A 26,702-nucleotide genomic window follows, 5' to 3' on the forward strand; every position below is an offset into this window, starting at 1 on the left:
GCTATAAACATTTAAAAAATGAACAAAAAGATTACTATTCGATCATGCACTGTCTCATTTGAATTTTTTATATATATATATATATATATATATATATATATATATCCACATTTGATGAAATTACGTATTACTTCATATTTAAGATTTGATTTTACAAGACTATCAATGTTGAATAGTTATCTTACATGTCTAAATAAAATATAACCTCTAAATACACAATCAAATAATTATCAAACCAATAATCATAATGTCAATCAAACTTGCAATTTATACATCAAAAATCATACAATATCTTTTTTGAACAGTTAAAAGTAACAAGCATAATCTTAAAAAAGCATACTAATCAAGTATCATACACTATCCCTATCCAATTTGAATGATAGAATACCATCTCTAAAACAAAAAGATTACTAATCCAGGATCATGCATTATCTCATTTGAATAATATAAATGTTTAAAATTAATCATTTTAATGCTATAACATTTAAAAATGAACAAAAAGATTACTAATCCAAGATCATGCACTGTGTCATTTGAATAACATAAATGTTTAAAAATTAATCATCTAAATGCTATAAACATTTTTAAAATGAACCTATTTTATCATTCACAAATTAAACAACAATATATTTGACCACTAACCTATTTGAATAATATAAAGTTATAAACATTTAAAAAATATTATATATATATATTACCACTAAATATCTAAATATCTAAATATATATATATATATATTACCACTAAAAAATAAATATTTTATTTTTTACCACTTGCGAATTAAACATATATGATTACTTACAAGTTGTCAAAATTTTAAAAGGAAAAAAAAAAATATATATATATATATATATAAAATTTCCAATCAAATAAATGATATAACTGTAATTGAATCCTAATGCAAATGGGGAGCATTAGGTTTAAATTAATGCAAATGGAGAGCCTTATGTTTAAATCAAAACATAAATGAGGAGTATTAGGTTTAAATTAATGCAAATGGAGAGCGTTATATTTAAATCAAAACATAAATCAAAAGAATGAATAGTAAATCATGATCCTGAAATGAATGGAGTTGTCTTGTATTAGAGTTCTCTCCCTCCTTCAGGCGTACTAAATTTTCCTTTTTATCTATACTAAATTTTTGTATTAGAGTTCTCTCCCTCCTTCAGGCGTACTAAATTTTCCTTTTTATCTATACTAAATTTTCCTTTTCATCTAGTTTAAGTCAAATTTTGAAATTGTTATACCAGAAATAATAAATTATTCTCAATTTTGTTTAATTTACATTTTGAAAGTGGTATGTCGAATTAATGGGTAAGGATAAAGCTATCTTGAAATGGGTAGGTGTAATTTTTGCGCAAGGATAAAGTTATTTTTTAACATGACATTGAAAGTGGTATGTCGAATTAATGGGTAAGGATAAAGCTATCTTGAAATGGGTAGGTGTAATTTTTGGGTAAGGATAAAGTTATTTCTTAATATGACATTAGATGTAGTTAACTTGCTCTTTTTATTTAAGATTAAATGTAACATTTTTTCTTTATCTGACATTAAATGTAATTTCAACATTAAATGTAACATTTTTTCTTTATCTGACATTAAATGCAATTTCAACATGTTCGCTTTTTTTCATTTAATTTAACAAGACTATAATTTTATCTAGAAAATAATGGAAATTCCAGTAAAATTTGGCTGAATTTTTTGAAAATCTGAGTTACAGTAAATTTCAAGATTTTGGGTGTCTCAAGAGTTCTTGATTGTGCTGAATCCATTTCCACCATAAAAAAATGATTCAAACACTCTAGCAGTGAGAAACTTTTCTCACCAAATTCCAACAAAAAATTTGCCATCCAAACAAAATTGTGGCAAATTGTGGCCTCGGTAAACGATGTCTTTCTTCGTGTAATAATGTTAAAAACAGTAAACATGCAATTAATGGGGAAGAATAAATACTCCTTGTTCAGTTGACATTTTGAAACTTAGGTACAAATAATGGGTGAAAATATATGCTCAATCTTGTGTCAGAATTATTGTTCTACCCTCCTTGAATTGTTAAAATCCAGTGTGTCTGCCAAAGTTCCTGCTTTATTCCTCTTCGATGATACATTAATGAAGCCATTTCAAAATAATTGATAAGACTTGATAAATACTCCCGAGTGTTGTTCAGCTCAGCTGAAATTTCAATCTTGTCCAGTTCAGATAAGACTTTGATAAACACTCCTCCATCTTATTCAGCTCCGCTGACAATTTGAAACCTAGGTTTTCCTTTCAAAGTTGAGGTAAATAAAGGATCTTACTACTCTGGAAATATAATTTAGAAAATTCTAGGTGACGAGAAATATCAATCTGTTAATGGTTTTCACAGGAATACAGACCACAATGTTCAGATAATTCGGGGTAAAGTCACCAGTGGCTTGAGATGACAATGTTCATCGATATTCGAGATGTTAGCAGCGACCTGACCTGTCCAACAAGGTTCAATTTTCATAGTCTAATCAAAAGGATGAGACCGAGGGGCAGGCTATGAATGATGCAAAATAACTACCAATCAATCCTGTCATCGTAGCCAAAGAAAATTGATAATGTGCAAACATGTTTTTGGAAGGACTTTCATAAATATAATCAAAATTAGAGTTTATAAACAAAATATATCCATGCCCAAAGGACTACTGAAATTCTTGCGAGACCTATTTCAAAATATATCCATGCCCAAAGGACTACTGAAATTCTTGCGAGACCTATTTCATAATCAGAAAAGTCATAAAAGAATCGTCAAACTAGGCTTAAAGACCGGCTGAATTGGTATTTAAATACAACGATTAATATGCCTTTTTAAAATAAAAGGGCTACCAACGATTAATATGCCTTTTTAAAATAAAAGGGCATCATAGAAAGATTACAGGTTTGATAACCCTCATTTCCAAAAATTTCCCTTGGCTAGGTGGAAATTTTCCTTTTTCGTTACATCCTAATTTAGTTTCAAGTCATTTGTTGACTTCTGTTTTCTGTGTCGTGTCTCCTGTTTTCCTGTTTTCCAATATTTTGATTGAGCGTTGCATTGATACTGTTTTCTGTGTTGTGTCTCCTGTTTTCCTGTTTTCCAATATTTTGGTTGAGCCTTGCATTGATAATAAACGTATTGTGTCTTCTGTTTTCCAATATTTCGGTACTATGCATCACTGCCTACGCTCTGCACGCCAGTGAAGAAATACCACTGTTTTAGAATTCGGCCGAATCGAATCCGAAACGGCAGAGTTGATCCGAGTCATTGAAAAATTCTATGACCCGGCAGAAAAACCAGTTTGGGAGGCCGAATCAAATCCGAAATGGCCGAGTTGATCCAAGTCATTGAAGAATTTTATGACCCGGCAGAAAAACCAGTTCGGGAGGCCAAGTCATGACTGACTCGGCTGAGTTATTGTATGACTCGGCCGAGTCAGTCATGACTCGGTCACCCCGGCCGCTTCCGCATCTACTCGACCGAATCATTAAATCCAGCCAGTGACCCAAAAAAACAGCAATTTTTCTAAGTTTTTTTTTTAACTTTTTAACATTTAGCTGATTGCTGATTGTTGGGGACTCCAAGGTGTTTTCTAAATTGGTTAAGTGCTATTTGGGGTCCATTCCCCTCTCCTAGTATTGATATGCTATTCAAATTTCATGGTAATGTGAAATGACTCGGAATGTTTGAGAGTAGTTCCAGCCTCATTGGATTTCATATGGAGAAAGTAGAATTTTAGATTTCATTCAAAATCCAGCAGACTTATCAGTTTTTCAGAATTTAAGGATTGGAGGATTGCCATGTTTCCATTGAATTTTGTCATGTATTAGGGTATGGAACTCGTATTTAATCAAGAGCACCAACCCCTCTATATACCTTGATGTTAGTGACATTGGTTGTCGAGCTCCTCCGGGATTCGCTCCCAAACCCAGAGCTTCTGAAAATGTCACTCCCGCTCCCAAATAACACTGAGCCAGATGATGTTGGCAACTCTAGCAGTAGCCAGAAGTACTGGTCACAAACTTTTGTTGTAGAGGCCATTTATAGCCTCCTTGGTCATGTGTTTTTGTTTTGATCTCTATATCATCATCGTGTATGTATTGGACAATCAGTACTGTAGAGGCCATTTATAGCCTCCTTGGTCATGTGTTTTTGTTTTGATCTCTATATCATCATCGTGATCGTGTATGTATTGGACAATCGAGAAATACTGAATTTTGTCAACCGACCAAGAAAATATATAAATAAGTTATAAGCATTGTTAGAGGATTATTTTAGTTGGATCCCTTAATTTCACGCATACATGGTAAATTACAAGAACAGAAACTTTCAGAACATTACCACTGCCCACTCCGAGCAGGCCGATGAAGGCCGATGAAGAAATATTATAAATAAATTAGAAACATTGTTCAGAGAATTATTAAATATATTACTTGGACCCCTTAATTTTGGCATATATCATAAATTATAGGACAGTTACTTCAAGCCTATGGCAGCAAACAACTCTCATCTAAAGAAATATATAAAAGCAGACTTTCAGCACTTCGGAGACGTAAATTGCGATCAATTTGCACATACAACCCATGTAGAATAATAAGTAGCATCCATACTAGAATGGTCCAAATAAATCGACAAAGACACTTATTTTTACACCAATTCGTTCACTTGGCCAAGAATATCCCAACTGATCCTACCATTTAAATCATAAAGAATAGAAGACTTCATCTTGAATTTCCTTTATTCTCAAAATTGTGCCAAGATTCAACCTGGGAAGGTAAGCCCTCATGTAAGACACTCGTGAAACTGCAAATCTGAAGCTGCATGCCTCTCCCAAACCGTTAAAAGGTTTGGGCTCATAGATCAAAAATACAATATATCTGGATATATACCAGAGAGCTAAAATTTCACATGAAATCATAGTCATTAGCATCATCATAAACTCCAACGTAAGGATCCTCATCTTCCCTGTCAACATGTATCTGCTTTTTCTTTGCACCTGCAACCAAAAAGAAGTTCCTTCAGCAAAAGGGTTTGGCAAAACTGTCATGCTTGATACTATTTCAATCAAAGCTCTCACGATAAAACGTGTAATGGAATCAACATAACATCACGTACAACTTATAGAAGCATGTTTCCTTTTTCCCACAAAAGCTAAGACTAAGATTCAAATCTCGAGAAATATCCTATATAAACTATAAGAAATTTACCAGTCTTCTTTTTCCCTGCATTGGCTTCTTTTTCCCTTTTCAGTTTCTCATTTGCAATGACTGTCACTGATGAGGCTATTTCTTTGGCATCTGCGGCTTTCAGATCAGTCATTGCATGCCGCATCACAGCTTTCAGAAGTGTCAGATAATGAAAACTCTTCTGCAATATGATATTAAACCAAAAGTGCAGTTATAAAGAGCTAAAAACAACTTGGAAACCACTGATTATTCTCTAGATTATTAACATGATTGCGAGGGTACCAACTTAAATTGCAATGCTGATTATCAAGCTTCCCTAGTATTTATTATACAGTATATAGTCGAGAGAAAATGCACCCATTAAATACCTCATACGGCCTCAATTTATGTCCAATAAGCTCCGCATATTCTACAAAATCTTCTTCTGATTTTGGAATAAAGTTGTCCAACGACTTCTCTCCGGTGCGTTTACCAAATAATTCTGCAGTAGACTGGTAGTCAGCTTCCTCCACGAGCCTGTTGTCACACAAGCACGCACATGAAACATGAAAACGGGCTTAATCTACAGCAATGATTGCGGTACTCAAGGTCCAAGAATATTTCTACAGTCGAGGAAGAAAATTAACGGCATTACAAGCACCTTTGTTGACGAAGTTTCTCTGCCAATGGATCTGCAAGCTTTTCATCTTCAATTTTTGCACCTTTCCTTTTGATTTCAGAAGATTTACTTCCATCCTCAACTTTTGAATTTTTCCCTTTTCCTTCACTAACTTTCTTCTTTTCAGGCTTTGCTGCAGAAGTTTCTGGCTCGGGCTTCAATACCTGACCACCCAATATAAATAGATTTACATGCAAAGGTAACACAAGATAACAAACAGAGAAACCATAAAATAGATTAAAATATCCGCTACTCTACATCTACATCTAAACATTAAAATTCTGGTGGCGAAACATCTAGATCACAATCAAGTGGGACGAAGTAAAGAAATGAGATTCATTTTATACTTGATATGTGGCAGTTTTTCAATTAGATTTACATGCACCGGTAAGACAATATAACCTACAAAGAAACCGTAACCTATTAGTGCATTCTACATTAACATCAAAAATTTCAGATTCTTGTGCTGGAAACATTTGGAGCGCAATCAAGCAGGAAGAGGTAAAGAAACAAGAGCTTCATTTTATACTTCGATGTGGCAGTTTTTCTTTCACAAGACTCTTGTTTTGTAGATCCAACTGTCAAATTTCAACAGTTTTGCTCTAAAACTCTTTTACATGGATCGTGCTTTGGAATGTGTGACCATAAGTCTCCAATAGTGCTAGAATTTTTTTCTGTTGCTCCAAAGTTCTCCCTTCAGCTTGAGCAAACAGCGGCAGAGATAGCAGTGCTGAAGAGGGGGACACACTTGTAAGGGTGAAAATTCATGAGGGTAGTTTGTTTTTATTAGTTTGATAGCAGTGCTGAAGAGGGGGACACACTTGTAAGGGTGAAAATTCATGAGGGTAGTTTGTTTTTATTAGTTTGATATATGAACGCTCTTTACGATTTCTACTTTGCCAGAGTCATTATCTTCCATGATAGGCATGCCAGCCTAGATGGGTGCTTTAAACACACCCAGTCTTCTTAGTCTATAAAAAAAGAGGGTGCATTAGCTTAACAGCCTATGTGATATAGAGAGCTAGTGTGTTTTAGAAGAGCTTACGGGTGCATTAGCTTAACAGCCTATGTGATATAGAGAGCTAGTGTGTTTTCTAAGAGCTTACTGTGAGGTACCGAACCGAGGCAAAAGGAGCACTTTGACCTGCGTTGACCGCAGGCCTGTTTGACCACAGGGTTGACTTTGGGTATACCAAGTTTGACCACAGATTTTATGACTGTTTTGGGCTGATTTTGACCTCTGCTGGAAACGAGTTTGACTGCTTTTGACTGAGCTTCAAAGGCAAAGTTTTTCTGCTGCGTTGACCATCTTTGACTTTTATTAGGACTGAATTTGACTGCAGTTGACTGCAAATTTGACAGGGTTGTTTTGACTTTGATTTGGCAAGTCAATTTTGACTTTTTGTACTCTCTCTTTGGGGTTTTTCCGTGGCATCCACCAAATTGGTGTCCTCTTGTCTTGGTTTGTCTTCTGCATTTTATTTTATGTTCCATCTACAGTTACTGCCATGTGATTTATGGTTAATGTGATTGCTATTGGAAAACTAAATTGGAATTGTCATTGGGCTGCGAAAGGAACATTGAAGTAATTGTGCTAAGCATAGAACATAACATTGTTAACTAAAATTAATATGCTTGCAACAAAACCATATAAGGCCTTCTTCAACCTGAATTCATGGGTAACTCAGTTATGCACCTCAAAACCTTCGACAATTGAAGCAAAGATGACCTCAACAAGATCAACTCCCTCTTGCTAAGAGAATCCTATAGCCACTAGAAAAAGTCTCCTCCTGCATCTCTAACTTGCCCTATGCTAGGGGTTTCCTCATCATGTTGACCATCTATGAACATAGATAAATTAACCTCAGATCAATGCTCCCTATTTATACTCCGAAATCTCTTCATCTTCATGGTGTAGATACCTCGTACAAGAAAAACTTCATCAACAACATGGAAACCTCCTACATCCTTGACATCAACTTCATTAGTCAAAATCTTCTTACATCACAAGATGAGTTGTTCATGGCTTTATGCAATTACAAACTCATCTGTATACAGGGCCAAGATAAGTGAATTAAACATATCAAATAAAGAATAAAATTTGCACTAAACTTGGAAAAGCCCAACTTGAGTAAAAACTCATTGATCCTAAAATACCAAACTTGTGCTGCATGCAACAAAACCATATAGAGCCTTCTTCAATCTGAATTCATGGGTACCTCACCTATGCACCTCAAAGCAAAGATGACCTCAACAAGATCAACTCCCTCTGGCTAAGAGAATCCTATAGCCACTCCTATAAACTCCTTTTGTTGCTACCTAACTTTCTTCCTCTCATGTCCTCCTTTCTTGCCTCGTCTCCTCATCTGCAAGATAAAGGCAAGGTTCTTGATCTCCTCCACTCTCACTAAAACAAACTCTAGGTTAGTCTCCTCCTGGATGAAATCATACCAAAGCTTCTAAAACGTATGACACTTCTCCCAAGCATCACACCAAACAAACACGTCTCCGGACAAATGAAACTTTCACCTCAATAACAGAGGGTTGATCTGGAAGCTCAGTGATATTTCTTCATCAAGTGTTTGGCCACCATATCTGTCACTCATGCAAGTGTCAATGAACTTGCTCTTACGTAGCATCTTCTGGTTAACATGTGACACTCTCTGAGACTGCATGTAGCCATTCCTACAACTCTTGGAACACAACTATACCAAACAAATCTGCCTGAGGAAAGATCCGAACTGCAGCTTATCACAAGTGCAGTTCAACACTCCTATCAATTAAGCTAATCGAGTATCACATGCAACATCCTATCATAGGCCCAAGTCATCCCAATCACTGAAGGGCAGCACACTCGGCAACTCCCTGTTTTTCATTAAATCTAGAAAAACACACTGAGATCTCAAAAATACCCTGTTAATTACTAGCACACAACTAAATCATTACACCTCCACCCTCCACCCTACCGTCTTTATAAGTAAGGAAGGCTAAAGGAGAAGGGGGGGGAAACAGCCCATCCTTATGGACACCTAGAAAAGCAAAACCCTAACCTAATTATGCCTACTGAATTGCACCCTCCCTAAAACTGGAAGTTTTCCTGGCTCATCTGCTTAAGCTAACTTTAGAACAAAAGCAAACTAAGTGGACGAGGTTGGCACATACCTCCAATGTGCCCCCTTAATCTCTCTCATACATAACTATAGCGCAATAGCCCAGACAACCTAATGTTGTGGCCTCATTCCCCTCAACTGTGTCCGCATCATGACTACACAAGTACCCTGCACAGGAATCCGAACTGCTATAGGTGTGCCTCTGCCGTGAAAGAAAATGATATGACACTGTGGTAAGCAGCAGTGTTATGCAACAGAAACTATAGCAAATTCCTTGAAAAAGAGTAATGTCATACTCCACTTGATATTGTGCTTGTTGTCTTGAATTTCCAGAAAACAGATTCATGTAAAACAGTTCCTAATCTATTGTTTTGAGTTAGCTCATAGAATACAGTGTTTATGTTACCAAATTTCACCAATTATTGGTTAGCAGATACATATCTAGGTGGTTTTGCTAGACTTTCAGTTTGTCATTGTAGATTGTAAATATTCGATGTAAATCCAAACTGAGTTAAAAATTAAACATTGCATTGGAATCTGAAATCTTCCCAGGATGCCCGAGCTTCAGTTGTTGGAACTGATCTATGCATGTCAGATGTAGGACTTGTGATGGATTATAGGGTGGGAGGGCCAAAATTACCTGTGATTAGAAGGTTGAGTTTGACCTGACGGATCTGATATCTTTTGTTACTGATCTATTTGTTAAGTGTGTTTTTAGGGCTTGCAACCATGACCAGTCTCAATCTCTAAGTGATACATGTTAAAGGTCACTTATAAATTTATACCGTGGAAGTACAAGCTGCAAAATCTATTAGAAAAGTTTTATCTTTAGGGTTGTGGAAGGAATGGTGCAGCCCCTAATTAAACCAAATATTGTTTTTACCAGATGATAGGTGGTTCCTAGGGTTTCAATTTGTAGTTGTAGGTTGTAATTTTTGTAGTGCAGATCTGAACTATAACTTAAAAATTTAACATGGTATTGTTAGATTGTGTGTACCTCACATAGTCTTCTATAGTCCTGTGCACACTTGTGAACAGATCTGGGCTCTTGAGTTACAGCAGTTAAAATTTGATAGTGAAGGTGCACTTCCTCTTCTAAATTCAACAGTATAACACATTAATTATAATAAAGTGATTGTCGTTCTATTTCCAGCAATCTATCGTCAACCATTTGCATGTTATTCTCAGCAGTTTGCATGTGTTACTTCAATTCAAGTAAGCAGTTTTCTAATTTTAGCTTAAGTCTAAGTTCAGTTAGGCACCACATGCAGTCAAATAGGTAGCGCGCAGATCTGAAGAAAGCCTTATCCGTTTGTTGGAGCACGCTAATCAAAGATTTTCCCGCATACAGAGATAAAAGTGTGGTAGATAGAGTTAGATCTATTATGTAACCCTAACAAGACCTCCTTACTATTATAGAAGGAAGGTAGGGGTATGGATCTAATTCATTCATTTCAGCAGCAAGCAGTGAATTAGTTTTGCTATTTTCCATGTAGCAGATTTCAGTTCATAATTTATTAGATTCCATTATAATTTTTCTGCAGTGTGTTTGTAAACTTTAGCATTATTAAAACACTAGATTTTGAGTGGCTTTCAGGTTTCAGAAATCTAGTAGTTTAGGAAACCTTGTAGTGCAAATTCTTCTTACTCTAGTAGAAAAAACTAACATGGTATCAGAGTGCAATTTCTGAAATCTTCCAGATTCCGTGTATGGAGAGGAAAGCTGTCTCACGTAGTGGGTTGTCGAAGGGTTGCAGTGAACTGTATGTCCAAACTTCAGTGATCAAAGCAGAGTTGTGTCAGTAACCAGCAAGTGCACCTGGAAAGGGTTGTGGGTGTGTGAAACCCTATTTCTGATCCAGTGATTGTAAATTGTAGTTTGTTTGGAGCAGTTACACCAATGGCAATTCCCAGTATGCTACATAGTCACTTCTTGGAGGGTACATCCAACTTTGCATTGTGGAAATTGAGATTGCAGAACCTCCAGAAAATGGCAGACTTATGGTACCTTGTGGAGGAGGTGGTTTCAGTGCCTATAGATCCCAAAGATCTGGTAGAACAACAGGAAGTCGGTAAACATGAAGGATGTGAAGGATGTGATCAAGGATCACCGGATCCCGCATCTCACCACAAAAAAGGCTACCAGAGACATGTATGATGCCTTGGGAACACTGTACTATAGTGTGAACGTATCCAGGAAGATGCTCTTGAAGAACAAGTTCACCTATTACATGCAGTGCCTGACAATCAGAAGCAAAACGAGGTTGCTAAGAAAAAGAGCGGGTCTACAGTGGAAACTGCAAAGTCTATGGTTCATGACTTTAGATCTACCCTACCCATGTTCCTTTCAGCAGAAGCATGTTGTATTGCAGTCAACAGACAAAAGCTATGTTACCGGATCCGTCAGCCATGGGGGATGGATTCGCGGATCCCCGGATCTGATCCGGATCCGGATCCGGATTCGCTTGGATCCGCCTAGGGACCCATATGAAAATGTTTGCTTCACGATAATGTGCACCCCGAAATTCAAACTGCGTTCCTGCAATTTGGGATTTTTACAACACAAAAATACCTATATTCAGTGAATTAATTTTCTGTTAATATTCATTGAATTAATTCCTAACTTTGGGTCCCTTTGGTCACGGGAGAAGTTCATATACGCTGAATTAATTCTCTATTAATATCTGTTGAATTAATACTCTGTTAACGGGAGAAGTTCATATTCGCTGAATTAATACTCTATTAATATTTGTTGAATTAACACACTATTAATATTCGCTGAATAAATACCTAGCTTCGGTCTATTTGCTCACGGAAGAGGTTATTTCCCAAATAATACTTAGCTTAATACCTGGCTAGTAAAATGCATTCGTGGGTTGTTGTAGCCACCATGGCGGGCACCCTCTCTGGGTCATCCCGTCACCAATGGAACATATCAGTAATGTTAGAAATACTATGGTATCGGAAACCAAGGGCTAACCATTCGTTGGAACATGCGGACATTTGGAGACACGGAAAATTTATTAATGTTCTAGAGATTATTTACGTTCAGATGTCGGGAGCTCAACTCGTAACTTATTAAGATTAATAAGTATATAATTTATAACTTATAATAATAATACAGATAATACTATAAAAATTTAAATTTATAATATCGTAAGCTCATATATTAATGAACTCAGCATATAACTTATTAATATTAACAACTATGTAATTTATAACATATAATAATAATAATACAGATATATTATACAAATTAAAATTTATAATATTGTAAGCTCATATATATTAATTAAATTTTAAAATTTGGTATTTTAAAGTTAAGTTTTATATTTATATTTTAATTTCTAAATTAAAATTATATATATATAAGATTCAAACTTAGATTTTAAAAAAATTATAATTTAGAATTAAGTTCTATATTTATATTATAATTTATATATTGCACTATAAATAGAAATATTAAAATTTATATATATCTATTAAATCAAATATATTAGTTTATTATATCATATATTGAAAATATATATTTATTATTAAATATCGCATGAAATATAATTATATATTTAAAATTTTGTATTTTTGCAAATTATAATTGCTAATGTTTATCTTCTTTGAAAGTAAGGAGACATATTAATGGCTCAAGGCCTAAAAGTATGTTGTGAGGGTGGAAGTTGCCCCTATTACATACCACATACAAGCTATTTTTAGATGGCCAATTTTGTCTACACATAATGATGTAGCTGCATGCTGAGATATTCAGATTGTATCAACAGACGTTAGACCAGTAACCATGAATATTGTGGCCTTTTCCATATTATATAATATACATGTCGTTTCCCCGCCGTATCCGGATCCTGGCTTTTAAAAAATCTGACGGATCCGGATCCGGATCCGTATCCGCATCCGGATCCGGATCCGGATCCGAATCCTGGTAACTTAGGACAAAAGAGATGTCCTCACAGGGTGTTCAAGAACAAGACTCCACAGGAACCCTTCACATGGGAGAAACCAAATATTTCTCATTTCAAGGTATTTGAGAGTCTAGTTTACATTTGTGTTTCAACAAAGAAGAGTACGAAGTTTAAAGGGTACTCTAGTTGGCTAGAGAGAGTACACTTGGGTTAATGAGGATGCCTTATCTTCCAAGTCCAAGGAGTAATTAAGGAGGAGCAACACTTACTGCTCCAAGTCTTGATCCACAAGTTTCAAGGAGTTGATAGTGTTACCACCCAATATAGCCAGGAAGTTGAAGTGGCTTACACAAACATTACAAGACATAGAAGTAGCTGATCCAAAAACTTATTTTCAACTAAGCCATCCTCCTAAGAAATTTCCCAGATATATTGCATTGATGTCCTCCATCAACTATGCAGAGACTTCCAATTATGAGGCAGTGATAGGTGTGCATGTATAACACAATGCCATGATGGACGAATACAACTCCATCATGAAGAAATCAGTGGTTGATTCCAAGTGGCAAGGTGCAGGATGCAGCTGATAGCAACATAGAGAAGTACAAGGCTTGTTTTGTAGCTAGAGGATTCTCCTAGAGAGTGGAAGCCAACTATGAAGACACCTTTGCTCTAGTTGTCATGCATACTTCTAAGTTCTATCAGGACAATTATGCCTTTACCATCTATTTTTGGTTGGAAATTATCTCAAATGCATGTTAAAACAACATTCCTTAATGGCCTGACTGAGGAAGAAGTACATATTAATTCACTGAAAAGGTTTAAATTGCATATGTGAGATACCCATGTGTGGTTGAAGAAAATCCTTTATGGGCTAAAGCAAACACCCCATGCTTGTTACTCCAAGATTGCTGACTATCTATTATGTTTGGACTTCACCAAAAGTACTATAGATCCTAACTTTTATTAATTATTTGACAAATCTGATCCACTTGTTTTGGTCCTATATGTAGCTTTGATACTTAGAAGTGGTTCAAAGAAGTTTACCAAAGGGTGCAAGGCTGAGCGAGTGCGAGAGTTTGACATGACAAACAATGGGTTAATGCACTATTTCTTGGTTCTAGAGATGTGGCACAGTATAGGTGAGCTTTTCCTTGGGTTATGAAAATACACTCTTGGAATCCTAAAATGGATACATATGATGAATTGTAAGCACATGACCGCTATTGAGCGCTCTTCTAGATTAAGATTTATTAGATCCTTAATATATAGATAATTGATTGGATACTTGATGTATCTAGTTAACACAAATTCACTAAATAGCTATCAGAATGTGCTGCAATATTTGAAGGGCGTGATGCACTATGGTCTGAGATATACAGAAGATGGCAATTTGATGTTGCATGAAATCGTTATTCTGACTGGGCAGGAAATGCAGGTGACAAGAGTACTTCAAGGTGTTGCTTCAATTTGGGTTCAAGAGTGATTTCCTAGTTCAGCAGAAAGTAAGCTTCAGCGACATTGAGTTCAGAGGAAAACTACATGGCAGCCAACACTGCAAGTTGTAAAGCCAGATTGTATCTTGAAAATGATTCTACTGGGTACACTTGTGAACAGAATAAGGCCCTTCAGTAACAGCAGTTTAAACTGGACAATGAGAGCACACTTCTTCTCTTCTAGATTCACCAATATGGCACATTAAATTATGTAGGAGTCTTTGTGTTCTATTCCCAACAATATATCCTCAACTGTTTGCATGTTATCCTGATTCCTCAACAATTTGCATGTGTTCATTCAATTTTATTCAGCAGTTTTCTGATTTTAGCTCAAGTCTAAGTTCACTTAGGTGCAAGCACTCTCGTAGGTAGGGTGTCGATCTGAAGGAAACCTTATCTCTTACTTGGAACACACTAATTACAGACTTTACCTTACACAGAGATATCGGCACAGTATATCTAGAGATAAGATCTATTTTTGTAACCCTAACAAGACCTCCTTACTGTTATAAAAAGAAGGGGTGTGGATCTAATTCATTCAGTTCAGCAACAAACAATCTATTAGTTGATTGTTATCCTTGTAGCATATTTCAATTCAGAATTTTACTGTAGTTTGTTTTTGTAGACTTTAGTAAAACAGAATTGGATGGCTCTCAGATTTCAGCTATCTAGTAGGTTACAAATTCTTTTAGTGTGAAGTTTGTTTACAATGGTTTAGAAAAACTAACAGTTATCACATCAGAAAATCTAAAACCTTGCAAGATTTTCATGGATAGGAAGACTCACTTCCTGTGAGAGGGATCTAATAGAGGGTTTTCAGCAGGTGTGATTTTCACACTTCAAGAATTTAAGTTTGTTTCTGTTTATGAGAGGAGGCACCAGGACCTGTGATAAGTTTTTGGGCAAGATGCCCAGGATTTTCCAATGATTAAAAGGTTGATTGTGACCAAAGATAGGTTATCAGATATCTACCCATTTGTCGTAGATCTTATTTCTTTATAGCTGATCTATTTGTTGGAGTTTGTTTTTAGGGTTTGCAATGACAATCAGTCTCAAACTTCATTTTGCAGAATGATTTTCAAAAGATTATACCAAGACCAAAGGGGAAAAGAACAAATAATTTCAAATGGCTATACAAGGTATAGCCAAGCTGTGAGTCAATTAGAGGAGTTTGATTTTTAGGGTTTCAAGGAAGGAAAGGTCATTTCCATTAATAATCCTGTGCAACTAGTCGAGCATAACAATAAGATGAACAAGCCAAAGCAAGTCATCATCGATTCAATAAAGGGCATCTTTGATGCCTGAATCACACTGTACCAAAGTGTGAATATTTCCCAAAAGATGCTCTTGGAGAATAAGCTTACTGATAGGCACAAGCAAAACATACGTTGTAGTTGGCTACCAAATGAAGGTCATCAAGCTTCAAGATCTGCTTGCTACTATCGGGGCCAAGGTGGAAGATGAGAATTTGGTGCCCATAGGCTTCAATGGGTTCTCGCCATGTTTGTGCATGCAGCATGAGAGAAGCTTCCGATTTCTGCGAATCTTTGGGATGCTTTCATCCAGAAAAAATGAGACTAGACACAATGTCAGCCAGAACATAAGAAATCTATAACATAACACACATCGACCAAATGAGGCTAGACACAATGTCAGCCAGAACCCAAGTAGGCAAGGGACAAAAAGGAAGAAACTAGTTCAAGGAACCAAATGAAGAATGACATCAATCATGCGAGGTATTTCAAGTGTCAAAACACTAGCCACAATGCATATATGTATCCTGAGAAATAGAAAGCCAAACAGCAGCAGCAAAAACAACTTGTTAAGAGTGCAAAAGCCTCTGCCTCATACCTTTCCCATAACACCATCACTGATGTCAGGTGGAATACTGACGGCAAAGCTTTACGGAAACTCTTATTTCCACCTCTATAGGAAAGTTAATGCACCCTGACATGCAAGGGGAATAGTGGATGCCTTGCTGCTAACATGCCAAAGTCAACTTTGGCAGAAATATAAATGCAAGGCACCCACTATTCCCCTTGCATGTCAGGGTGCATTAACTTTCCTATAGAGGTGGAAATAGGAATTTCCAAGCTTTACAGCATATGACTTCCAACAAGAACTCTTTCCCCAAACTTGAAGAACAAAACTTGCATGCAGGTGGAGTTCGGTGATGATGCCACATACTGAGTCAGTGGTCATGATTGGTTCAATCTTATTTCATATGCCCCCAGGTGATCAAAGGGAACCAAAAAGGTGCCTTGTATCAGCTAATTGCAAATTCAGTAAGACGTGCTGTGCTCACACATGCCACTACTAAGGTGTTCAAGCTGGCAAATGAGATTTGGACATTTGCAGTATGGCAGACTTCAACACTTAAGGCTTTGGTGCAAGGATTGTTGAACTTGACGATCAAGAAGACATGTGTATGCAAGGGTTTTCCACTCGGCAAGCATGCCAACACTACCTTCCCTAGTGTATGCGGGATGTGATGAGACCTCCAAGGCTTACCAAGTTTGAATTCCATCTCAAAGGAGGATAGTGACAAATCATGACATGAAAGTTGATGACAATGCATTGTCCGCTAAGCCTCAAGAGCCTCTTGCAAAGACTGAAAGAAGATCATCGTGCTGCCCCAAAGGATGATTTGCAGAAAGAAGAGAAGTCAGAAGCAGATCAGTAATTTTCCAGTGAAGGAAAGGTGACCTCATTACCTTCCAGAACAAACAGGGAAACTAGATAGCTTACTCAAACATTGCAGGAAGCACATACGCAAGTAGGTGAGTGATGAGCCATCACCATAAGAAATTTATGACTTACATCGCAATGATGTCCTCCATCATTGATGCATAGCCTTCAACTTTTGATAGGGCAAATTTAATGCAAGTGCAATGAGATGCCATGGCAGAAGAGTATCACTCCATTTTGCAGAATGATGTTCAAAAGATTATACCAAGACCAAAGGGGAAGAGAACAAATAATTCCAAATGGCTATACAAGGTGAAACATGAAATTCACAGTAGCATGGAGAAGTCCATGATCAAGTTAGTTGCATGAGGATTCTCTTGGAGAGAGGGAGTTGACTATGACAAAATCTTTGCTCAAGTTGCAACATACACTTCTATCAAGGTAATTATGTCTATTACATATTATTTCAATTGGCCTTTATATCAAAAGGAGATAAAGCATTTGTGAATGGCAAAATAAGAAGTGTACAGCAATTAATGTAGGGGTTTGAGGTACACAGCTGGGATATCCATGTATGCAAGTTGAATAAAGCCATGTACAAGCTTCAACAAGCACTGCATGTTTGGCACTCACAGAAAGGAGTACTTAATGAAATTAAGCTTCACCAAAACTGCTATAGATCATAACCTTTACTATTTGTTTGATAAATATGACAGTGTTTCATACTCTAATCATCAAAAATTCTGTGAATGCATCTAGTCAGGACATAATTGATAGAAATCTGCTGTGGCTTTTCTCAATATGTAATTAGGCCTGATAAGAAGGATCCTATAACCTAGGTCCCAAATATCTTCGGATCCTATCATGGATTCCATTTGGCTGACTCATAGCACACAGATAAGAATTGGAGAGGTATTCTTAGTAAATTAAAAGGGAAACTAGAATCTTGGTCCTTGGACAAACAAATACTTATCCCTTGCAGGAAGAATCCTTCCAATAGACACTGTTATCAGTCATCCCCATCTAAGAAGTATCATTATGGCCCCAGGGTCAGTGCTCCAAGAGATGGAAAAGTGTTCAAAAAATCCCTTAGCAAGAAGCCTCCTAAGAAAAATGATACAACTTTTTAAACTGGAAATCAGTTTCAGTACGAAAATGGGCTAGTGGAGCAGGTCTGAAAAATCCAGACCTAATGAATAGTCTATTGGGTGTTTCTCTATGACCAGGAATGTCTCTGGATAAAAATCCTAGAAAGAAAATATCTGGGAGGTAGTTAACCATACTCACAGATGGGACAGACACATTCCCAAAGGGGACCACCATCTGGAATAGCATTACTGAAAACAAAAGTCTAATCAACAGGTATGTTTTTTGGGACAGGTCATCAACCTCTTATGTGCATCCCAGATCTAGAAAGAGTTAGACTAGCAATGGAAGGGATGGATTGGAAATCTATAAAAATCTATTAGATCCTCTCCAGAGTCGACACTCCCACAAGTAATAGAAACTCGGCCTAATCCTACGCAAAAGTAGGAGACCAAAATAATAAGGGTAGCTCTCAGGTTTAGACTCTTGGAATTCCAGAAGTCAAATAATCTACCCTGTGAAAGAATTCCAGCCTGCCAAAGATCCTTTTGAAATATCAATATGGAGCCCCAAAAATGGCCAAAGAATGCTGTTTTCTCCTAGTTAGCAGTTAGCGACATTTTTTTGGAAAAGCTTTCTATTATCATGATGAAGGACCGAGACTATATTAGCAACACCCTTTTCCCAACCAGGCAAACCACACTAGAGAAGCGACAAAAGTTTAGCCCAATAGAAACTAAAAAGGAGGGATTTTGAGGGTCTATCCAAATGTTCTGAATGTTTAAAAATTTAGACTCTTAGAGGCAAAGGAGGATAGCTCTCATACCTTCTTAAACTGCCCCTTAATTAAAATCAGTCTGGTCAAGCTGGGCAGACATGGCCCTTCAGTAGCAGTGACCCCGAGGAATTGGAAAACAGTCCAGTGGAAATCAAAGATGCATATGGTATAATGGTGGACTTGGATTCAGCCCGACCAAGAACTTTTTGAATGAAAATGAAATTCCCAATAAAGAGTATGATCAAGGATCTTCCACTCAGTCAAGGAGACCTTCAGAAACTTATCCAGATATGAAGATCAGTCTGCTCTTAATTCACACTGCATGGCCACTACTAAGCCAAGGTACCCAATTGAGGAACAGAAATTAGGATACAAGTCACTTCAGTGCTACAAGGATTCCTTACAGAAGCAGTGCCTCAGAGACTATCAATAAAGACTGATCAGGTTCATCCCGAAAGCTGGAAGCCTATAACCCTGCTCAATGTCTCTTACTAAATTCCAGAAAAAGCAATGACCATGCAGATCAAGCAGATTGTAAGGCTGCAGCAAACAGGAATTATTCTTGGCCAATGCATTTTATAAAATGTTAATGCTATCTGGGAAGTAATGGAATGAGCCCAGTGTCTGAAGCTAGATGCTCTTTTCATCAAGATATATCTTGAGAAAGCCCATGACAGAGTGTAATGACTTTCATCCTTACATTCGCAAGGCTCTAAGCTTTGGCCAGTTTTTCAGAAATGCAATTGAAATTTTCTTTGCAAAGGCCTAGGCATGCTCATCCATCAATCAGATCAAATCTGAAGAAATTGACTCTTCACAACTATTAGACAGGCTTGTCCCTTACCCCCCACTGTTTATGTAATAACTGTTGCAATCATAAGCTATCTATGCAACGGAATGGCCAAGGGATTGATTAAAGGCATTACTCTTCCTAAAAGATGACTCCAGGCAATTACTGCATAGGCACTTTGCAGATCACTCTTTCTGACCATCCTTAACAACCAGATTCTAATGAAAAACATAATGGAGTGTATCCAGATTTTTTGTGAAGCCTTGGACTGTACAGAGGGGAAAAACAGAGAGAACCAGACTGATATTCCAAACTTGATTACGGTATAAGGGTGCACTTGAATTCAGCCCTTCAAATTTATTGGGATCCCCTTTGCTTTTCAAGCCTCCACCAAAGAACTCCAGCTTGTGATCATTCAAAGAATTGAGAAGAAAAATGACAAACGGATCACAAAGCCAATTGCCCCTGGCTGCCTAATTCCAATAATGCAATAAACTGTTGGCAGTGACCCATGTCTACTATTCTTTCCACTGAGTCCCCCTTCTCTAAATGCTTGCCAAAGGTTGGAAATTCTTACGGGTCAATTCAAAAGGAAGCAGAGGCTTTCACAGAGTCAATTGGAAATTGTGCTGCTTACCCAAGGGATGGGGACTTTCAGAACACATAAGGTCATCAATGGGGCAATAGATGGCTCTGTTCTAAGCCTATTATGGATGTCAGACTCTACAAGATTTGGAGGCTCAAACCCAAGCAGAGGCATGGCTTTTCAGATTCAGAACAGTATGGAAGCCTTTCATTGAGCCCATAATGGCTTTCTTTGCCTGCTCTCCGGCCCTGTGTGACCTAGCCTTGGGCAACAAGCTCCAATATCTAGGTGTTGCACAGCCCAAGTGCCTGATTTATGCAAAAAAAAAGAGGAAATGATTCAACAACCATTCTGGTTTCCTTGATTAGAATATAAGTCATCCTCTTCTTCTGGAAACAAATAAATAAACGTCTGTTCAAAAACATTCAGCCTAACAGAAGCATTACATGGTATAATGGTGCCATGACCTGTGCAAACTTACATTTTCCATTTACAGCCTGGAAAGTCAAAATGGAGATTCTGCACTAAGCCAGCTACTTAAATTCTGGGGTGATGTGCCTGAAACCATGATAAGGAAATCACTCTCTGACCTCCCTGCTTGCTTTACCCACTACCACATATCTGAGAGTCATCCCAGGCACCATGCTGTCCAAGAGTGCAATGAAGTGCAATAGCTAGTCTCCTCTGCTTGTTCAACAGAATAAAAGGTTCATGACCCTAGCACTAAATATCTTATAGGCTCGAAAGCCTCTTGAGCCTGATCAAGGCAACAATGGTAAGGAAGCTATCATCACAGAGACCTGAGCAGACAGTTGAAGCCTGAAGGTTGGAGACCAACACCAAAGACAAGGATGACCCTCCTCCTGACACAGGCATCATCCCTGTTGCTGCATGACTTCCAGACTCTATGCAAGTCAGATGGCCTCCATTTTTATTGTGAAGTTTATTGTAGTTGTATGTTGAGTTATATTGTAGGCTGTTGCCTCGATGTCAGTTTTGCACTTCATTTGACAGGTTACTAGGCTGCCAGGCATTTTAGACTACTCTTATGGTGGCTGCTAACCCCAGTGGTGCAGAAGAGACAACAGACCTCAATGGCACAAAGGAACACCCAATGCACAGAAAACACATACCACTGACCTAGAACCCTAAGATGACACAGAAATCTGCAGCCAGAAACTCCTCAACAGGTCAAGAGCATCCAACAACTCCATTTCAACAGGAAGAAATAAAGAGTACCCGGGATGGCTGGGGGTTGGGTCAGGAGCATCGAGAACATTCTCAATTGCTTGTGAAAAGATACTTTTGCTCATCCTATCTCCGCTTTTCCCAAATTTCAAGTCATATCTATTGTACTAGTAGCTAATTTTATTCATAATGATTCCCAAGATAAAAGGCAACCCACTTAACTGGTCTATGGGTCAAAGCCACCCATATCACACTCCATTAAAAGGATTAATCTACCAGCATGTAGACTTCACACTACAGAGAGAGGCATGAGAAATCTTACTGGAGCAGGCTGATCTTCATCCTCCCAAGACTCTTTTACTTCTTCATCTTCAGCATCCTCTTCATCCCACACACTTTTTGGTTTCTCTTTAGCAGCAACTGGAACAGCCGGTACAAAATCCTCTGATTCTGAACATCATTTGTAAGCAATCATGAATTAGGATGTCTGACTAAGGACCAAAAACAAGTTTAAAAAAGTATGATAGAAAACATACATCGAAAGAAAACAAAAACAAAATAAAATCACTGAATAGGAAATAGCATTAATAATGAGAAAGGGATCCTCTCAGAAGTTTCAACAAGAAGAACTGTTAAATTAAACTCTAAATGAAGCCCATACCAACATGCATAAGAATAGATGGTCTTTACGATGGCACACAGAAGTAATCCACTTACTATTTGCCTAGGTCTGCCAAATAATAGCATTCTTTTTGCTTGTAATGGCAAACAGTATAAGATACAAATGGATAATGATTCTTGTTATTTCATGATCGACCTTCTATTCCAGACAATACACACTACAAGAGCATGATAATACCATATCTTCCATGAAAATCATTGTGTCAAGAATGAAGATTTTCAAGTAGTATAAGAAATCCTCCATTTGATTGCCGCATGATACCTGTGCTTCAAATTTGGCTATAGTGCAAAAGATTGAATCCACAACACTTTCTAAACCACCTAATCAACTCAGGAACACACAAGATGAGAATACAAACCGGCCAATCAGAAATGGAAGAAAATTGCTTCCAAAATCTAGTGCCTGATGTTCAGCATGCACCATTCTGTATCACCTAGATTGGCATTCATTACAATACCGATTATGATCAGCATGAATTTGGCTGGCATACATAAGCATGGAATAATGCATTAATAATGATTATAAACATTTGCAAAGAAGTGCGTAATATTTTAAAAACATACCACAAACCCTAATCCCCCCACTTGTACAGCTTGACTAGGTTTTTTAAGTATACCTTTAATTAAAGCCACCAACAAGCAGACGGGCATGCCTGCTAGAAGCAATTGGAGAGCACTAACTGCATTATGGTAACAGATTCGTAGATCTAGCAGATCAGATAAGCTCTTCCCTATAAGAGGGTAACAATTGTCAATAATAGTTGACTGCAATATTATCCTGATATGTGTAGCTTGTTAGAAAAAGGCCCTTCCTTTTTATCAAGAACAACAATGCATGGGCACTTGCCTAGTACGATATAGTAAAGAACTTCTTGTTGAGTTTATGCTATCAGAGATCTAAGAGGTTATAGGATGACTGTAATAAGCTAAGCTTAGAATAGATATCTTGTTACTTTTTTTAACAATGGGTAATTTCCTCGATCTAGATGCCTTTCCCTTCATAAAACTTATGTCTTTGCTTGGGATGTGTTTGGAATTGAATAGTACTATTGCCTACTGTATGGATTGGATTATGAATTCTGGTATAACCTGATGAACACTAGTCATTCAGACAGAATAAGACTGAAATATAGTTAGATTTGTCTTAAGTAAAAATCAGTAAATGCTTGACCAATGCGGCCCTGAGGCCATTGGTCAATTTAGAAGCCAACATCAGTTATTATATGGCATTTGCCTCTATTGCATATCTGAAAACACCAACATATTTCTGCTTAGATGATTTACAAAAAATAAATCAATAAAGTTCTTTACTCCTGTTTTCATCCTCCTGGGATCTAATGAGTATCTACGATGCTGCTACTTGTTTGGAAGACCCAAAGCTATTTTTATATCACGTTTAAAGCAAAGTAGTCAGCTCTGGATCTAAGGATCACAAGAAAAGAATCAAAGATATAATGGCGGCATGTTATTGACTATTCAAAAACATGTCATTTGTATATCAACTGTCCCCCATCATTACCAAAAGTCAAGATCCAATTTGAGATTTGGAATTGGTCTAACAAGAACTCACAGTATTAAACAGATGAAAACCTTAAAAGAATGTCAATTGGGTTTATCTTGGGAAGAATGATGTTATCCTGCCCACCCAGGTTCAATTCCAGCAAGGGACATGTTGAGCTCATATCGAGCATAATGTTGTAATGACGTCAAACCTTGTTCATGAATGTTCTTGGGCCCTGAGAAATAACTTACCCTTACCTATTGGATGGAGGGTAGGGTGAATGGTTACATGGAAAAACATTATTAAAAAAAAATTGTTGTAAATATATTGAAGTTGGGATATGCACCCATAAATAGCATCACTGAGGCAGAATTGTTTTAACTTTTATGCAACCATGATGAAATGCACAGGACTTTGGGCTATGATAAAATGGTCCTCGAATCTTTAGTTCAAAAAATTTCTGCTAAATGACTGTTAATATTTATCCTCCCCATCCAGGTTCATTTCCTGCAAGTGACAATGTTAAGCTCTCGACAAGTATATTGTTGTAACAGCCTTAAGCCCTATGTTAACAAAGCCTCAAGCTTCTGCTGAATGCTGAATACTTGTTGAAATGGCCTTAAGCCCTATGTTGACAAAGCTTTGAGTTTCTGCTGAATGCTGAATCTTGTTTATTCTGGGTGCCAGCCTCAGAATGAGGGGAAGTGCCCAGCAGGTTTCCCGAGGATATGTATTTCCCTTCAAAACAAAATTATAAATGTAACTCAATAAATTGGATTTTCATCAATAGTAAGACACGTTACATCACATCCTCATTTCGTCACAATTGAAGTTCAAGGCTGATAAATATTATGATGTATTCCAGGAGTTTTCAAAGATGGAACAAATTTAGATCCACATTCAGATGCTACATTAAAAGGACCTTGTGTTTTATTTTCTAGCAAATGAAGCTCAGAAACTACACACTCGAGAACATATCTAACAAATAACTCTAGTTCCACCTTTCACATCCCACCAGGGAATGTTGAAAAATGAAGCTTAAAAAGATCTAGATCTAGATCCTACACTAGTAGAAGCGTCTCTTTCATATTCTATCAAATTAAACTTGGAAACTACACTCAAGGACGTGTCTAAAGGTGGAAATGCGTAGTTCCAGTTTGTCATTTTGGATTGTATACCATGGTTCCAGTTTGCCATTTGGACTGTATACATACTCATACTTATTGTCAATGATAAGAACAATATTTATCTTATCTTATTATGAAGTGCATGTGGAACAAACATTACTTGTGTGTTTCATGATCACTGTTTAAGGCATAAATCAGAAACTCGTCCCAATCCCTCCGCTAGAAAAATAAAACGCAATGGAAGGTAGCATAATAGATTTTGTATTTTTGACATTTATGCTCACAATAAAAGGGGCTATGATATGTTCATGCTTGACATGATAATTAAACCAGTTTCAATTTAGTTTTTCACAAGGTTAATGCCCTCGGCCGTAGGGCCTGTGGTGATTATGCTTGCAGCCGTCCCTTTTTCATAAAATGCTTATCGACATATTGCTATTTGTTAATAAAAGAAGCATTTTATTCCCCCAAAACAGAAACGATCTGTAATACAAAACACAACCCTTGTTGACGTGATTAGCCAATTGGACCCTTCAAACCCAAGACGAATAAAGCACATTTATAAATAAAAAAACATAAACCCTATCCACAGATTACACGCACTTTTTACTTGAAATACCAAAAGATGAACCTTGGTTCCCTTCGACTATCATCTCAGGCGATTTGCTGCATGGCTACATTGAAACTCTACGAGGATCGATCACGCAACCACTAGTAGCCAAATTCTATTAATCATCTAGCAAAGTCCATATGGTAATGCATTTCATATTGTTTTTGAGCTTTTGTTTTAATCTAGCAAATTTCGGCTTTCGAAGGGATTTTAAAAAATCAGACGAAATAGGAATGCGAGGGCGATAAAAAGGGCGGCCCCGTGAATCGAACCGCCATGGCTCTTTACTCTTGAAAAGCGGCATATACATGAAAGTTGGATACAGAAAATTTGCAGAGACGTCACAGAAAGCAATAAAACTTGAATAAAGAAGAGCTTACCCCAATCGTCTTCCATGGCGACCCTTATTGAACGATCGATCTGATGGCAGTGAAAACCAAATGAAAATAGAATTCAGGAACGATACACAGGAAGGATTATTGTTACTGCACTAAGGAACAGACACCAGGAAGGATTTGCTGTTACTGCACTTAAATCTGTCGACAACTTCTTCTCCCCCTTTCTGATTCTTGTCCTCTCAGGTACCGAACTTATTTTTCTTCGTTCTCGATGAAGCCCAGGCTCCTGGCTTTTAATCTGTTCTTTCTGTACCTCCCACGTGTCCAGCTCTTCCTTCTCTATTGTGCAAATGTCCCCTGGTTGGGGAGAGCACTAGATTATATATATCCCTTATGTCAAATTTTATTATTGTAAGCCCTGGTCCCATGAGGTTTGCTTGTTTTTGGGTACTTTGGGTTTAGGATCTTCAATGAAGGGTTTATTGACCTATTTAGTTAGATTCCATTCATAGTTTAGTAATAAGTTGTAATTTAATTTGGGGTCAGTTTTGACCTACCCTTAATTTAGTTGATAATAATGATCCAAGTTAAAATTTTGATCTGTGTACATGTATAATTAGTTAAATAGTTTTCTAATTTATAAATAATATAAGCACTAATGTGAAAGTTTTATTTATACAATTTGTAGAAAATGACTTACTTAAATTCATTAAGTTACACCTACCACGATGATGACATCAGTTTTGACTTACTTAAATTCAGTAAGCATGCACTTTGGAAGAATGTGATTGGCTATGTAATACCTTGGTGTTGTCTCCACTTTTTATTTGATTTGATGTGTTAAAAAATAGTTTTGGTTTTGGGGTGTTGAGTCACATGTACTTTGTGAGAAATGCCCCCTTATGTTTATTATTAGCTTATTATAAAACCCGTGCTCCCTTATATTTATCATTAGCCTATCATA

At 37.0% G+C, this 26,702-nt stretch overlaps 1 protein-coding gene across 1 annotated transcript; it reads right to left on the reverse strand.

The window, feature by feature from the left end:
• Positions 1-4,550: 4,550 nt before the first annotated feature.
• On the reverse strand, positions 4,551-26,107 carry LOC149229369 (uncharacterized). The gene is made up of 6 exons (XM_089378577.1): positions 25,781-26,107; positions 21,804-21,931; positions 5,828-6,009; positions 5,556-5,703; positions 5,209-5,368; positions 4,551-4,997 (listed from the first exon to the last, which is right to left on the reverse strand). Exons 1-6 carry the CDS (start codon positions 25,794-25,796, stop codon positions 4,906-4,908), a joined length of 726 nt encoding a protein of 241 aa, XP_089234703.1. The 5' UTR covers positions 25,797-26,107; the 3' UTR covers positions 4,551-4,905.
• Between the last annotated feature and the right edge of the window lie 595 nt (positions 26,108-26,702).

Source organism: Pinus tabuliformis, chromosome J, assembly GCF_031772625.1.
Source record: "Pinus tabuliformis cultivar Carrire ecotype Pingquan chromosome J, CPIR1, whole genome shotgun sequence".
In the NCBI taxonomy this organism is placed as follows: domain Eukaryota; kingdom Viridiplantae; phylum Streptophyta; class Pinopsida; order Pinales; family Pinaceae; genus Pinus; species Pinus tabuliformis.